Source organism: Antennarius striatus, chromosome 12, assembly GCF_040054535.1.
Source record: "Antennarius striatus isolate MH-2024 chromosome 12, ASM4005453v1, whole genome shotgun sequence".
Taxonomy (NCBI): Eukaryota; Metazoa; Chordata; class Actinopteri; order Lophiiformes; family Antennariidae; genus Antennarius; species Antennarius striatus.
The window spans coordinates 7,798,954-7,813,569 of NC_090787.1; the positions used below are offsets into that span (position 1 = coordinate 7,798,954).

Here is a 14,616-nt window from a genome sequence, read left to right on the forward strand (position 1 = left end):
TTCCTTTGGAGCTGAAAGCCTGAAATCTCATGACTCATGCCAATTAAGTCAACTTTCCTGGCCCCTTTTAACACTTGATAATTGGGAATTATTTGAGTGTTATATATTTGTAATACGCTGCATGTTAATCAACACAACTCTGAAAGAGTCTTTGTTCGAATCTTGCTTCGAGGATATTTTTCTTCCTTACACAGCAAGCTTGTTTCCAGCTCTTTCAAGGATCACACAAACAACTTGACCCTGTGTTTTTCCCTGCTTTGGAACACCAAATTGCAGTGCAAATGGTAAATCACAGCCCTGGACCTCCTAGCAGTTTGATATAAAGGTGGGGGAGTATCAGTGAGTAATTTGACAGAGATTTCAGACAACTTTTAGTGAGTGTCAAATGAAAAAGATATGTAGCAGCAGCTCTCCACCCTGAATGTTAATTTAGACAGTTGTGAATTATCTTTAGTATACTATACCTCTATTACACCTTGTAATTTGTGTATTGAAAGTGCTTTTTGTGTGCATAAGACTGTCAAGATGTTCAATAGATATTTGCTGATCTTTGTCAACTCCTTGTTTTACAATAGAGCATAGTCATAACCAGGACACAGATGGGCTACATTTTTCCAAACCAACACATGTGTGTATATGTGTGTGTCCAACACCCACTTCGACAGGTTCGCCTACAATCCGTGAATAAATTCCATTGTACTGCTATTGAGCATGTTTGTGTACTGCAACATCCACCCACTCATCCACCTGATCGTAAAGCATTAGGAAAGAGTTGCTTCTTTGGCTGCTCCATCAGAGCGAGGCGGATTTCCTGTAGCCTCCAGAAGAGCCGTTTCACACTGAGATCACAGGCTCCTGAACTGCCTCCCCTCCTGGTGCTTTAAAACAAATAATTGAGCCCTAGCTGGATTTAGCATCAAAGCATTGATTTGTGTTTGTCCATTTTAGTGCTGGGAAAGAAACAAGGTTGCCCTTTCTGTATAAAAATAGTATGTAAATGTGATGCCTGCCCGTATGAGGACATGTCCTGACGTCTCTTGGTTTAGCTGTTCTCCGGCCTATACATCAAGGCTACATTAGCATCCACAATTCCTGACTGTAAAGTTCTCTCGATCTGCCCTTAAAGTACTCCACCCTTTCTGTAGATTCAGGCCACACATGGTGGGCCCATCATCTCCTCCTGTGCCACAGTTAGCAGAGGTTGGTAGTAAAAAAGAACTGAGTACACTATTTTCTACTTATTACATCATGCCAGTGTGGCTTTTTGTTCCCCATTGCCACGTGCAAGCTCAAATTACAGCCTGCAGGCAGATGTGAAAGGGAGGCTCCAAGCAGCACTTGATGTCCAAGGCCTTCTCCCAGACCAATCCCCACAAACCCAACCCCGCACACTGATCTCAGAGTCGTTTGGGTTTTTGGTGCCTCACTCCCTACATCCTTTGCCTTTGATGGGAACCTCGGTGTGTCATCATTATTTTTGATTTGCACATTTGTCGAATTGTACCAGTCACTGTTCTTACTGCGTTCACAGTTCTACTGATGGCACAATGTTCTCGCAAAAGCGATGTACTGTAATTATTGTAATGCATGTTTTTTTTTGCTTTTGTGTGTGGGAATAAAATACACATTTGTTTCTTTTAAGGGGGGGTTGTGACATGTACATACTGTATGTACACTTACGCAAAATTTATATTTACACTTACACAAATTTGGATGTGGTCCCTCGCTGCTGTTGATAATTCTCGCGTTGTGAATGTGTCAGGAGCATTCATATGTGTTCTGTATCTGTGTGTGTTTAGGTGTTTAACAGGGTCCTCTCTCCGGGTACACCGCCCCCGATATTGGCCTCCTTTGTGGGGTGAGATAATTGTGTGATGTTTTGTCATTGTCGGGATCAGGTCGGGCAGCAGGAGTGTTTTCACAAAGCCGACATCTGCTGCGCTGTGCTACCCTTTTCATAAATGACGTAATCTCCTGCTGCAAGTCTGATCCATACAAATACGATGCACAGGAGAGAGCACTGGCTGGGCTTGGATTGTTGGGGTGTGGATCCAAAATGAGGGACCCTTTTTTTTTTTTTTTTCAGTTTTCAAATACTAAGTACATCCTTAACAGCTCTCTTCCTCTGGATGATAACTTTGCTGAGAATCTTTAACACTTAGAATCTTTTGGTAAAGCTGTCCTGCCAAGGTCATCACGCCCTGCTGATCAGCTAGGGTACTCAAAGAACCAACACGCTAACCAGCCCTAGCATTTCCCTCCTGCAATCAATGACCTCTGAACTGTGATTTGTTCTTAATAAATCAAGAAAGTTTTGTACTTGTACCTTTGAAATGTTTGCTTTGAGCAGTTTTTTTTGGGTGGGGAGGTGGATCACAGTTGGGCCCGACGAGGGGGACCGGTTGCAGGGTTGCATGGGCTCTGGTTCAAAGCAATGTGTGGCGATGCGGGACTGTAAGCTACATTATCCAGCCAGAGCTTAACTTTATAATGTTGCCTGCCATGCATTCATCTGGATACCCATCTCTGGCCTGCTCTAAGTCATGGCTTAATGTTAGCAATCAGCTACTTTTCAAATTGGAGGTCCGTGTTGGTTCAGTGCGTGATTATATGCTTAATGTTCTGCTCCTCACTGCTCTTACTCCACTAATACATTCATTTTCTATCCCTAAATTAGACTCAGACAGGTTTCAGCCGTGGCTGTCTTTTCCATGTCTTAGAGTGTTTGTGGAAGTTTAGTTGCATAACTAAAAAAATCAACCAACAGAAGAACACAGCAAAGCCATCATTTCCCGATATTTCTCCTAGTGATCATTTTTACCCTTGTCTTTCCATTGTTTTGATTGCTGGTTGGAAAACACACTAGATGTGAATGTACAGTGTGCTTTAATATCATCACATTGAATGTACGAGTAAACGTAGCCATGGCAACCGTGCTTGGAGAATCTAACATAGCTTGTCGGTCGTGCAGTATTGAAAACCACATTAGCGTCTGTGAATGTCAGACATTCCATTCTGCATATGTGCCTATTACCCTTAGTGCATATAAATACGTGATTAATGTTATTACTCCAACCTGGGAGTCTTGGACTGCCCTCACCCCTCTGGCCAAAGACTAAATTAGTCACTTGAGAGAGACTACTGTATTTAGATGCATTCTTTCAAAATTACCTCCAAATAGATGTCCCACTCGGTGTGAAACACTCAAAGTAAAGATGTTGATCTTAGCTTCATATTTAAAACTGGTTCTCTCCCTTTGCACTGCTGTTTAGCCCAGTTTTGTTCTACTTAAGCAATGCAGATAGGCTCTCCTTAAACATGCTGGGCACATCATGGAGGTCTGAGATAATTACAGTTTCCTGCAATCCACCTTACCTTGTATCAAATTGTCTTAACCACTTTTTCAAAGGCAAAGACATTTTGAGCATTCCATAAAATACAAGGTTATTACCAGACGTGTCTCTGGAAAAAATTCCTAAGTAATGAATGCCAAAGTGCGGGGGAATGGTAGATAATTTTCAGTTTTGTGTCTTACAGCAAAAGAAAGTTAGAACATGGTTCTTGCAATATAGTAATAAACTGTTTGCTTTCCAAATGGAAACTGTCAAAGCTATTGCTGTGACCTCTCCCTTTAGTGTTCTTTCTTTGTGGGTGTTTGGCATAGAAATTACAGATCACTCTTCCGCAGAAGATAAAATGTTGTCATTGGGATTTGGCCCTTGTACTATCCACACCCTTTTTTAAACCATCATAAAGGATTCTCTCCATAAACCAAATAAATAATATATTGTTCTAGAAGTTTGTTCAGAGATTGGATGGGCGCTAATGCAATAATCAGTTTTGATTCCCCTTTACTGTATATCACTGTCCTGAAATGTGTGACGATAGACTTAACTTTATAATTGGCATTCCTCTTTTATCATTCACTAATCCAAGAGGCTTATTTTAGATTCCCAGTGACTAATTAAATTATTCAAACTCCTGCCAGGGTATAATTAAAGAAGATGTACTTTTAATTGACATGTTTCTGTAGAACTGGAAAAAGGAGGGGCAGGGGAGGTGGTTGATATTTAAGCATGTAAATTTTGCATGTGCATGTGTATTTTTGCTGGCGTTTTTTTTTTTTTCATACCAATTGGAATATACCTGAATGTTTTGATTCTGTGTCACTTAAGACACTGGATTTACTGAATTTACAAGGCAAATTTGCTACACACTTAGCCCACTGCTTTTTGGATATTTGGATAACATTAGAATTGTAATTTCTCAGGTATGATAGTTTTGATATTGAATGAGACCAAGGAACTGTATGCGAAAAGGCAGTATCAAAGTAGCACTTCTTATAGTTAAATAATTTCATTACAAAATATGTATTTGAGTAGTCGGCAAGGATGATTATCAAGCTCTGACTATGTTGCAGCTTTTATGTCGTAGATCCTTTTTCAAGAAAGTAGTATTGGAAAATAATATTGTATTCATGCCAATTTCAAAATGTGGTCTAACCAGTTTAACTGATGCTGCTGTCAATCAGATGTAACCTAACTAATATAAAGCTGCATAAATATTTTGTGGTTTGGCACAGTCGCATACTGTTCCGCTTAACTTTTGTTTTTGCCGCATGATTTCTTGATCACCTCTTAATGCCTAGAAAAATACTGAACAGTAGGAGTTTACAGGAACCAAGGGATTGTTTTTGTGATGTGAAGACCTCTGACTTTGTGCTCTTTGTGTTCCAGCTATGCTTTGGCAGATGAGGCCTACCGTTCACTGAGGGACCAGGACAAGGACCAGTGTATCCTCATCACTGGAGAGAGTGGGGCTGGGAAAACCGGTATGTGACACAGTAACACAAATTAATATCACAAAATTTGATAGTATTCTTAGGTAGTATAGTATCTTTGCAATTCTCATCGTCACTACAAATAATTTGCACTAAATAGCAGTGAATAATGACCAGTACAGATTAATATACTGAGTGGGTTTTTGTGTCTTTCTTCCTCATTCTCCCATTCGGTTTTATTACCCCACACGTAATTGCAAGAGTGAGAGAAGGGATAAAGACAGGAATGACCCTTTTGATTCAATGCAAAGTTGTGGGGGGAAAAAAAAAATCACAATTTGTAGAAACAAAACATAAAGAAAGCACAGGTCTGTTCATTTTTAAGATTTCATGTTAACTTGTTGAGTCTTTAAGGCTTCCAGTGCCAGTAATACATCTGTCTTTAAAATAAACATACAAAGTTTACCCCTAACCTTTAATCCTAAACCTAATTTACCAGAAGTCAAAGAGGGAAATAAAAAAGTTTAAACCATCAAAAGAGAATGCTTCCCAGTAGTTAGCCGAAGAATCTCAAAAGGATTAAACTGTGCGAACAAGCTGCCTCTTCACCTCCTCATTTGTTGTGCCAAACAAAAGTTTACGTTGGACGTCATCTAAGAGTATTTATGAAGACTGCTGTTAGATAAGTGTTGTTATGTATAAACCAACAAGGAGTTTTACATCAGATACTTTTTTGAATAGTTTTCTGTCGAGTTCTTGTCAAGTTTGCATGCTCTCCCCATGTCTGCGTGGGTTCTCTCCGGGTTCTCCGGCTTCCTACCACCTCCAAAAACATGCGCTTCAAGTTAATTGGCCGTTCCAAATTGCCCGTAGGAGTGAGTGTGTGCGTACATGCTTGTCTGTCTCTGTGTGGCTCCACGGTGCACTGGTGTCGCGCCCAGAGTTTCCCCCGCCTCAGGCCATCAGTCACCTGGGATAGGCTCCAGCTCCCCGTGACCCACCACAGCGGCTGACGTGGTAGACGATGAATGAACGAATGAATGAAGTAATTTGGTTCCTGAAAATTGTTCATGTAGTTTTAAGCAAGGAGTTGGCAATGTTAGATTATTCCATTAACTATCACATATCTTTACGACCTTTATTTGATAGTCAGAAATTTAAGTCCCAAATCTAATTTTTCAACAAGTTAAAACTTCTGTTTGTCTGTGTGTGTCTTTCTTAGTCTAAATTTAATAGCTCAGACAATTCACAACAGAATACTTGCACTTGTATTTTTCAAGCACCTATGTAGGCGACTGTCATTGACTTACAGATCAACCAGGTCTACCTTTTGTGTTGTTGTAGTAATCCATTGATATCATTATGTTGTTCATGAGTTGAATATGCATACTTTGTTTTCTGGTTAGAGGTTTCACAACATACCAATAACTTCAGCATTTTTCTTAACAAACATCAAAGGCCATCTAACAATAACAGTTCAATAAAGCCCAGTATTGACACTGCCTAAATTGTCAGCAGTCCAGAAAGCAGTTCTAAAGTAGTGCAGTAGGGCAACAGCAAAGCAATGCTCAGTTTTATACAGTTTGACAGATCACATTGTTTGATGTAAAGCCACACTCTAAGAAGCCAGTAAGCCAAGTAGAAGAGATAAATTTGGATTTTTGTTCATCTCATCTGCCCCAAAAGCTTTGTAGCTGAATAAGGCCATCGAAAATGGGCTCAGTTATTATTGATCATTAACATTCATGTGTGGCTGGTATGGTTTCTTGATCTCTGTATTTTTGTGGCTTCATATTTTTCTAACGACAGATGTCCTAACCTCTGCATTTTATTTTACTTTGGCTAAATGTATGAATCCATCCAGAGCTGTTTGTATGCCAGTCTTCTAAATGATTTGTATCAGCATTTGATGTCTTTTCGATCCCTCCTTGGCGCATCACACACGTTGGTTTTGGGTCACTTTTATGCTGGATGGGAGAGATGATCCTCATTCCAGCAGTCATCCTAAAAGGCATGTCACTTTTTTCAGACAGCAAAAGATGCCTTTTGAGCCTGTGTCTCATTTGTAATCCATACATTTATTTTTGGTAACATGCTCCACACACTTCATACACTTTCTGAGTTTTCCCGATCATCTCTGTTCAAAATACAAGAAATAGATGCACAGTGAAATCAGTAGTTTGTATGACGTAAACTTGATGCAATAGCAGTCACCATCTAACTAAACAAAGTGGGTCTCAGTAACGAAGCTTGATCCACAGACTAATGATCCCACCCTACCCTGGGTATCTAGGGAAATGAGGTAATGGGGATTTTAAGGGGGGTGGTGAAATGGGTGTTGTACACATTGCATTTGTTCTTCTGCCATGTTCAGATAGGGCTTCAACCAATATTTTAATCTGTGTTCCAGAGGCCAGTAAACTGGTGATGTCTTATGTGGCAGCGGTGTGTGGGAAGGGCCAGGAGGTGAATAAGGTCAAGGAACAGCTGCTGCAGTCCAATCCCGTGCTTGAGGGTGAGTTTGAACTCAAGCTGTGCCCACTTCACAGGCCTGATTGTCTGAAGTCCAGACTGAATGTGCATGAAAAGGGTTCGCTATGCTGCACAGATAAAAAACCTAGAGCTACAGGTGAAAGTTAGTGTTGTTGTTTTGATGATTTTTTTTAATAGTTTCAGCCTACAGATGTGCACAAAACACACACACACACACACACATGTACAGTGCGATTAAGCACTTAGTTGATTACAAACAAAATTGGTAGCCGACTTTTATGACAACAATTTATTAAGCAATGTTTATTTGTCTAGCCAAAAATGTAAAAAAATAAAAATAAAAAAAAAGTGGAGGGGAAAAATACTGTAGCTCATCTTGATATACTGCAGCCTAAATATGAGAATTCCAATTGCTGCTACATCATTTACGTAGTAGCCCATCGATAGCATATGCATTTGATGATATGATTCAGACATTACATTCCCAAATTGTTCACATTATGCTCTGGGATAGTGTCAAGAATATTTTGAGTATTGTGTGCCCCTCACATCATCAAGCTGACTGTTAACAACAAACTGCAGCATGATGCAGCATTATGTTTTAAACATTTTATTACAAGAAGATAGTTGGTGTGAGAGAATAGGATGCAAAAGACAAGGTTAGATGGAGGCAACTGATTCGCTGTGGCGACCCCTGAAGGGAAAAACCGAAAGGAGAAGAAGATTACTTTTATAAAATCAATAACATCTGATCAAGATGTACGATTATTACTTGTACATGAAATGGTAATCTGAAAAGTGTCGTTGGAGCATCCCTAACAGAAACAATGGTCAGACTGACAATGAAAATTATTTTTGATGGCAGTCCTAGTATGAACCCTCATTATCACTATCCATTTGCTGTTCTCCTCTTCTAACTTTAACCATCACACATAAATGTCTAGCCTACCACCCTCCTCCCCGCTCAAACCTTTTACCTAATCATTAAAACAAAATCTTAACCTTCAAACAGTCTTTTGAATTGACGACTTCCTTGAATATTCTCAAAACTGTCCTCATCATGTTGGTTAAAAACTTGCTGGGAATCCTCTATTTTTGCTGCAAGTATAACACACACACACACAGACACATGCATACATACTGTCTTATTCATACATTTCACTGCTGGCACAACAACAGCTGTATTTTAATTGGGGGCCATTGACAGGAAATGCTCATAAATTGTGGTGCTGTACGCCTGGGTTGAGTTGCTGGGGAAACTTCGTACATCTGCAAGAGTTTAACTCCTGATGTTCTAATTTTTAAATTGCTTTAAAACAAGGAGGTACAGGGAGCATAGTTATGCTGCTCCTCTCAATGCGTCTGTGTGATTCATCCAGAATCATTATTGGTTTTTTTGTCACCCTCTATTTCTTTTCATTTCTTGCTCCGATTCGTCTTCCTCTCTTAGTGGTAGATTCAAACACATTTTAATCAGCTGTTATGAGCAATCAAGCACTTATGCTAAAAGCACTGCAATGTCTGACACATTAAAAGCATTTTAATATATGAATTCAGTTCGGAACAAATTGAGAGGGCCGTTCTAAAAGACCAACTTCTGCACATAAAACAAGACCTACGCTGCTCATGCCTTGAAAATGCTCCCAAACAATTCATACTTGAAAACAGCCAACATGGCGTTTGTGTTTGTCTCTATGTACTGGCACATATATTGAAGCTGTTCAAATTGTATATGGGACGATAGGGAAGTTCAGGCCCCATAATGCCTGGAAAGCCCTGACGCTTTGCTTAATCCATGAAGAATTATGAGGCTTCATCCCTACAAATGACTTTGACATTCAGCCCAGATATGATTGACAGCTTGCTAGAGTAAGATCCAATGTTAAGGATCATTAATATTGCTTGGGGTATTATATCTGGTTTTTGCTATAACTTTCTATTAGGCTGCTAGGCTTATCATTAAATATACATTACTTGCTACCATGTTATCATGTCCCATTATGATTCTCCTTCTTTTCAGCCTTTGGAAATGCCAAAACAGTGAGGAACGACAATTCATCCAGATTTGTAAGTATCCTCTTAAGAACTGATAAACAGCAAGTACTTCATAATTAGACCATTGCTTCTCTAATGAGGCCTCATTGACTAATTATGCATAGTTTGGATGTTTTCACTCAGACTTCTTTCAAGCTGATGCATAATCCAACACTTTCAACTATGTTTTTTTTATTTTTGCCTGCCTTTCAAAATAAGTCCCAGAGTATTTTTTAATTCCCTACTTTTATGTCTTTCTCCCACTGATACTTTCTCTGACAACTGAACTAAACTGAACTTGGAACTGTATCTAGAATGAAATCATATTTTCCTTTTCTCAGTGATTCGGTCAGCTCATGTATTCTGTTATTGCATTTAACAGTCTTTGGAAGGGTTTGATAGATGGTAAGCTAATGTCATGTAGACACCTGTCCATCATAAGTAATGTACTGTGTATTTTTGGTGATACATGCCATGATGTCAAGCATGAATGGAATAGCAAAGGAAATGGCATCCCTTATTGCAGGTCTTTTCACACACGTGGTGTGGTACATTTACTATGTACAGAGTCTGCTTTATTCCAGCCCACACTGTACTGGAGTTACAGCAGGCATTATGTACTTGAGGTATTGCACTCACATATGTTGAAATGCCTTTGTAAATGCATTTTCATATGGTATACAATACAAGACCTTCAGTTGCACTGCTTTTCATTAAACATAGAGTATGGCCCAATTCCAACGCAGACCAAGCACACTAATCAGTTAAATTGTCAGTTTTTCCTCTCAAAGAGAGCACACTCGTGGTTTTTTATACTAACTTCTCTCTATTGTACAAAATAGCACCAATAGCACTTCTTAAATAATTCAGACTCAAACAGCTTGCTATAATGACTACCTGTGCAGCCCCTGGTGGTCTGAGTGGTAGGAAGCTGCACATATTCCTCTGGAAGGCTGAGATGGCATCATAACAATGAGTCAGTGTGTGCATCTCTCTTTATGGACTCACATCCCAAAAAACATGTTATTTTCATCCAGTTGCCGAGGAACTGCTATATTTCTCTTTCGCCATTCTCACACTCTGGCACAGTATTCTGTTATAACCCAGCAGCAGCATCGTGCTTCAGTTTATTTCCCTATGACAAGGCAATACATCAGATTACCACCATCTCACCACAACTTATTCATGTTACAGTAAAAGTGTATTTGTCTGCTTTGGAAAATGAGCAATGTACAATGTATTTCAGTGTTCAAATGTTCATGATGGAGACTGGTTATACTTACCAGTAGAAGCTAACAGGTTATCTACCATAATGTACTTTTTCGAGTTTTAGACTTTTTTAATCGTCGATTGTTATACATCCTGGTGTTTTTAAGGGCAGCACTATAAAGGAATATGTTTTTGAATCTATTTATATGTGGTAACCTTGGCATAAACCTCAGTATAAGGTCTCTCCAATGCACACCACTTCAATAAAGACTCATCAGTTTATCAAAGACTTATGAATCAAGCTGTCCCTTCATTTTACTGAGTGCAGCGGGCATGTTGAGTTTGGCTGGAGCCCACTCACTAGTAGAGCTGGGCCTGTTCTGACACAGCTATTAATACATCAGTAGGGGAAAAATCGAACACACAGAACTCTATGTTCCAACTTCCAGGGTTTAAGACAGAAGGAGAGAGAGGGCCTGAAATGGGTTATTTTAGTCATCAAGTAGACAGAATTTGGTAGGGAGAATGGGGAGGGTAGTGTTTCCCTCCATAGAAGCTACTTATTCCACAGAAGTTTATGATTTTCAGTTGCTACTGATTCCCACTCTAAATTGTACTGAACTCCTGAGGTAGCTTTTGGACAAAAGTTCAGTTGTAAGTGTTTCACTCTAATCCACAGGGAAAGTACATGGACATTGAGTTTGACTTCAAAGGAGATCCTCTGGGTGGAGTCATCAGCAACTGTGAGTAGTATTGAAACGGAAAAAGGGAAAAAAATGTGATTATTCATGCCATAGATTCTATTCAGTTTGAATTAATCATACAAGCATCTCCTGTTAATCGCCAAAAGACTATGCAGAAATTCAAGTGGTCATCATTTACAGTAGTTGCTGCATTTCACAAAACCCTGAACATTCAGGTTTAATTGATACCAGCCTGTGACTCTGACTGACAATGGCTCTTTTCTCTTTCCTGGTTTTATCTTGCCTCTGGTCAAATTGTTTTGTCCATAGTGATTCCTTCACCAAAGGCCACAGAAACAAAGAGAGCAGGCCAAAGCCAAAGGCACAAATGAACCTCTGTTTTTTTGACTCCAGTTAGTTCAACACAAGGGACCGTCTGTGAAGAAGAACCGCTGACATGTGACCACCTCAGACCGAAATGGCAGGTGGTTTAGACAGATGGTTGACAATGTCCTTGTGGGGCTGGATGTTTCCTCACCTCTCAGTTAATTACTCTGCCCTAAATTGTACATCCTCAAAGCCCTCGCTGCTTCCTACTACTGAGATTAAATGGCTATAATTTTTGAAAAGCCAATTTGCTGCAGCTGTGGTAATGATAGTGTGATAAGATGTTTTTGGCGGCAAGACAGCCAAAGCCTGTAGTCAAAACATAACTGGATATTGTTCCCTCTTTTAATGTGTGTTTGCTTATCTCTGGAAGAGAGAGACATATTGTGAAGAGAGCGTGTAATAAACGGCCTTCAGCATCTTTACTCTACAAAATGTGAAGCTACAACTCAGAAAACAAATTACAAGAATGAACGTTGGCATGAAAGGTCATTTCAGTTCCATTCAAATAAGAATAAAGAGAGAGTCTTTACAAATGTTTGTGAACACTATATTGCTGCTACCCATCGCTCGGTCGTGGATGTACCCAGGACTCGTGGGTGGCGTTAGCATTCACCGTGATGCGCTCCTGAATCCAGCAACCCCAGATCTGTGCAGCTCCCTCTACTCATGTTTCTGTAGCTCTTCTGTAGATTTAGTGTGAAGTGGCTTTTCTGTCCTCTCACCACCTACTGACTGGGAAGTCCAATGATTGGCAAAGCTGGGAGCAGTTCTTCAGAACTGATCACTTCAGTAAAGTCTCGAGTCTCCTCAAATGGTTTCTGAGCAAGCAAATAAAATCCCATTATCCAGCTAGAGCCAAGCCGGTGCAGAGGATCTCAAACAGCCTCGGATGCTAAACTCTATCTTTTGTCTTTAATTAAATCATGCTCTGTCTAATGCGGTGAGCAGATGATGCTTCCCCTTTTAATCAGGTACTGTTGCACTTGGTTGGTAGCCCAGAAGAAAGGGTTGACCTTTGGTGTCCTCATGGGGTTTCTCCTGTGCATGCTTCCTGTTATGACCTCCCACACACACACACACACACATACAGTAATTACCATCATTTACTTGGTTGCCCTGACAACATAGAGTAAATATGTACATTAGTTTTGACCAAGAAACCCTCTATGCTGCATGCACAGGCCGGACTTCCTTAAAACCTACTAAGTACAGCAGGCCAGGCACACATTTAATATTCAAGGACCATTTTCCTGTTACAACTTTTTTTAGGAAATGACTTTTTGTCATCGGTCAGTGTGTCATTGTTTCCTTTTTTTGTCCCTCATTCTTTTTAGATCTGCTGGAAAAGTCACGTGTGGTCAAACAGCCGCGGGGAGAGAGGAACTTCCACATCTTTTATCAGCTCTTGTCTGGAGCCTCTGATGACACTCTCAGTAAGTCACTGAAACGGAAGCTGAATGGAAGCATTAGGACATTTTTAAAAATTTTTTACTTATATATGGATAAATTTGACTCAAAAATTAAAAGGTTTCCAGAATTTGAGAAAAAAAAAACTGTAAGAAAAAAATTGAAATGGCTGCAGAATGAATATGCACTTTGTGTTCCATCAATTAATGTTTTTGAATTTAAAGTTATTTCATTGACATTTTCTTAAATACCTTTTGGAAGCAACACCATTGTGTTCCTTATGGCAAAATCTAAGATATAACTACTTCCCTTCAAGACTGCAGCTGCACGAACACATGGCTGAAGCATTAATGACCCAGTCTTCCTGTTTAACAAACAGTGCAGATGACAAAGGCTAGCCGTTAAAGCCGTTCCGACTATTTGGTTCTCTGTGGACAGAGGGTATTGTTTTATGTCCTAAACGCAAGAGAACAATATAATGGTCATGGATTCTAGAGCACACACACACAAGGTGGGGGGGCGCTTGATTCAACTGTAGCTAATGCAACCACTAATGTAATTTGACACATGTGCCCACGAGAGGAATAGATTTCTGTGCTGTGAGATAGGGGGGCTTTTAAGAGGTCTATTTGATCTTCCAGGGTAATGGTCACAATAGTGAACGATAGTCTGAAAGTTGGACAGATTTTTGTGTTTAGGGTGCTTGGATGTTGCCCAATTGAACCTGCAAGCGATATTTATTCTAGATGGTCCTTGAAGAATGAGCTTTGTATCCATCATCAAGTTGTTAGGGTTTTTTTTCCCACAGCTGTGAGTATGTAGTTGTGTAACATGCATTTAATGTAAATAAGACTTAAATGGCCTTTAGCCAAGGTGATTTAAAGAAATGTAGCTCAAATAGGAACCACATGCTTTGCTTGCCACAGAGAAGCTGAAGCTGGATCGAGACTTCAGCAAGTTCAACTACCTGAGCCTGGACTCTGCTGCAGTCAACGGCCTCGATGATGCAGCTAACTTCAGGACAGTCAGGGTAAGTACACACAAGATGATACCAGTTGATATATTAAGAACCACAAGAAACGCCTGTGCAAAGGTAAAAAAAAAATCTCTTAAAAAAATGTTCGGATGGTAGTTTTTTAAGAGCACAACGATCCAAGGGCAAGGGATTGACTTTGTTTCATCACACAATGTTAATCTGAGTCTTCCTTTAAGGGAAGACATGGTCGGATTTCTTCTTATTACCACATAGCAAAGCTAGCCAAGCATGGAATATAAAAGTGAGTCTCCTCAATCAATCCCTCCCACCTGTTACAGTGATCCTTGGACTGAACACGATTTTTACTTGAAAGTAAAGTCACAGTTGTGTTAATTTCACACTGATCGTACAATAATTAACAAGAGAGCTTTGTTTGTATTGTCACTCCAGCATTATTTGTTACGGGAAAACCAGTCCCTAACCTGAATTTGAATGTTATTGGTAAAAGTATGCTGAGTTTTGAACTGCCAGGCAGGATGCCTAGAGTAAGACCAAAGAGGAGGTTTATGGATGTAGTGAAAGAGGACATGAAGGTAGTTGGTGTGAGAGAAGAGGATGCAGAAGTCAAGGTTAGATGGAGGTAA

General features: G+C 39.8%; 1 protein-coding gene across 6 annotated transcripts in view; it reads left to right on the forward strand.

Moving 5' to 3' along the window:
* myo1b (myosin IB) overlaps nucleotides 1-14,616 on the forward strand; it is a 56,427-nt gene that overhangs the window by 21,471 nt on the left and 20,340 nt on the right. For all 6 annotated transcript variants that reach the window (XM_068328595.1, XM_068328597.1, XM_068328596.1 and 3 more), the window contains exons 4-9: nucleotides 4,737-4,831; nucleotides 7,191-7,295; nucleotides 9,294-9,340; nucleotides 11,196-11,259; nucleotides 12,924-13,022; nucleotides 13,923-14,026. In XM_068328595.1, the coding sequence (XP_068184696.1) occupies nucleotides 4,737-4,831; nucleotides 7,191-7,295; nucleotides 9,294-9,340; nucleotides 11,196-11,259; nucleotides 12,924-13,022; nucleotides 13,923-14,026 (514 nt within the window). The remainder of the gene's footprint in view (nucleotides 1-4,736; nucleotides 4,832-7,190; nucleotides 7,296-9,293; nucleotides 9,341-11,195; nucleotides 11,260-12,923; nucleotides 13,023-13,922; nucleotides 14,027-14,616) is intronic.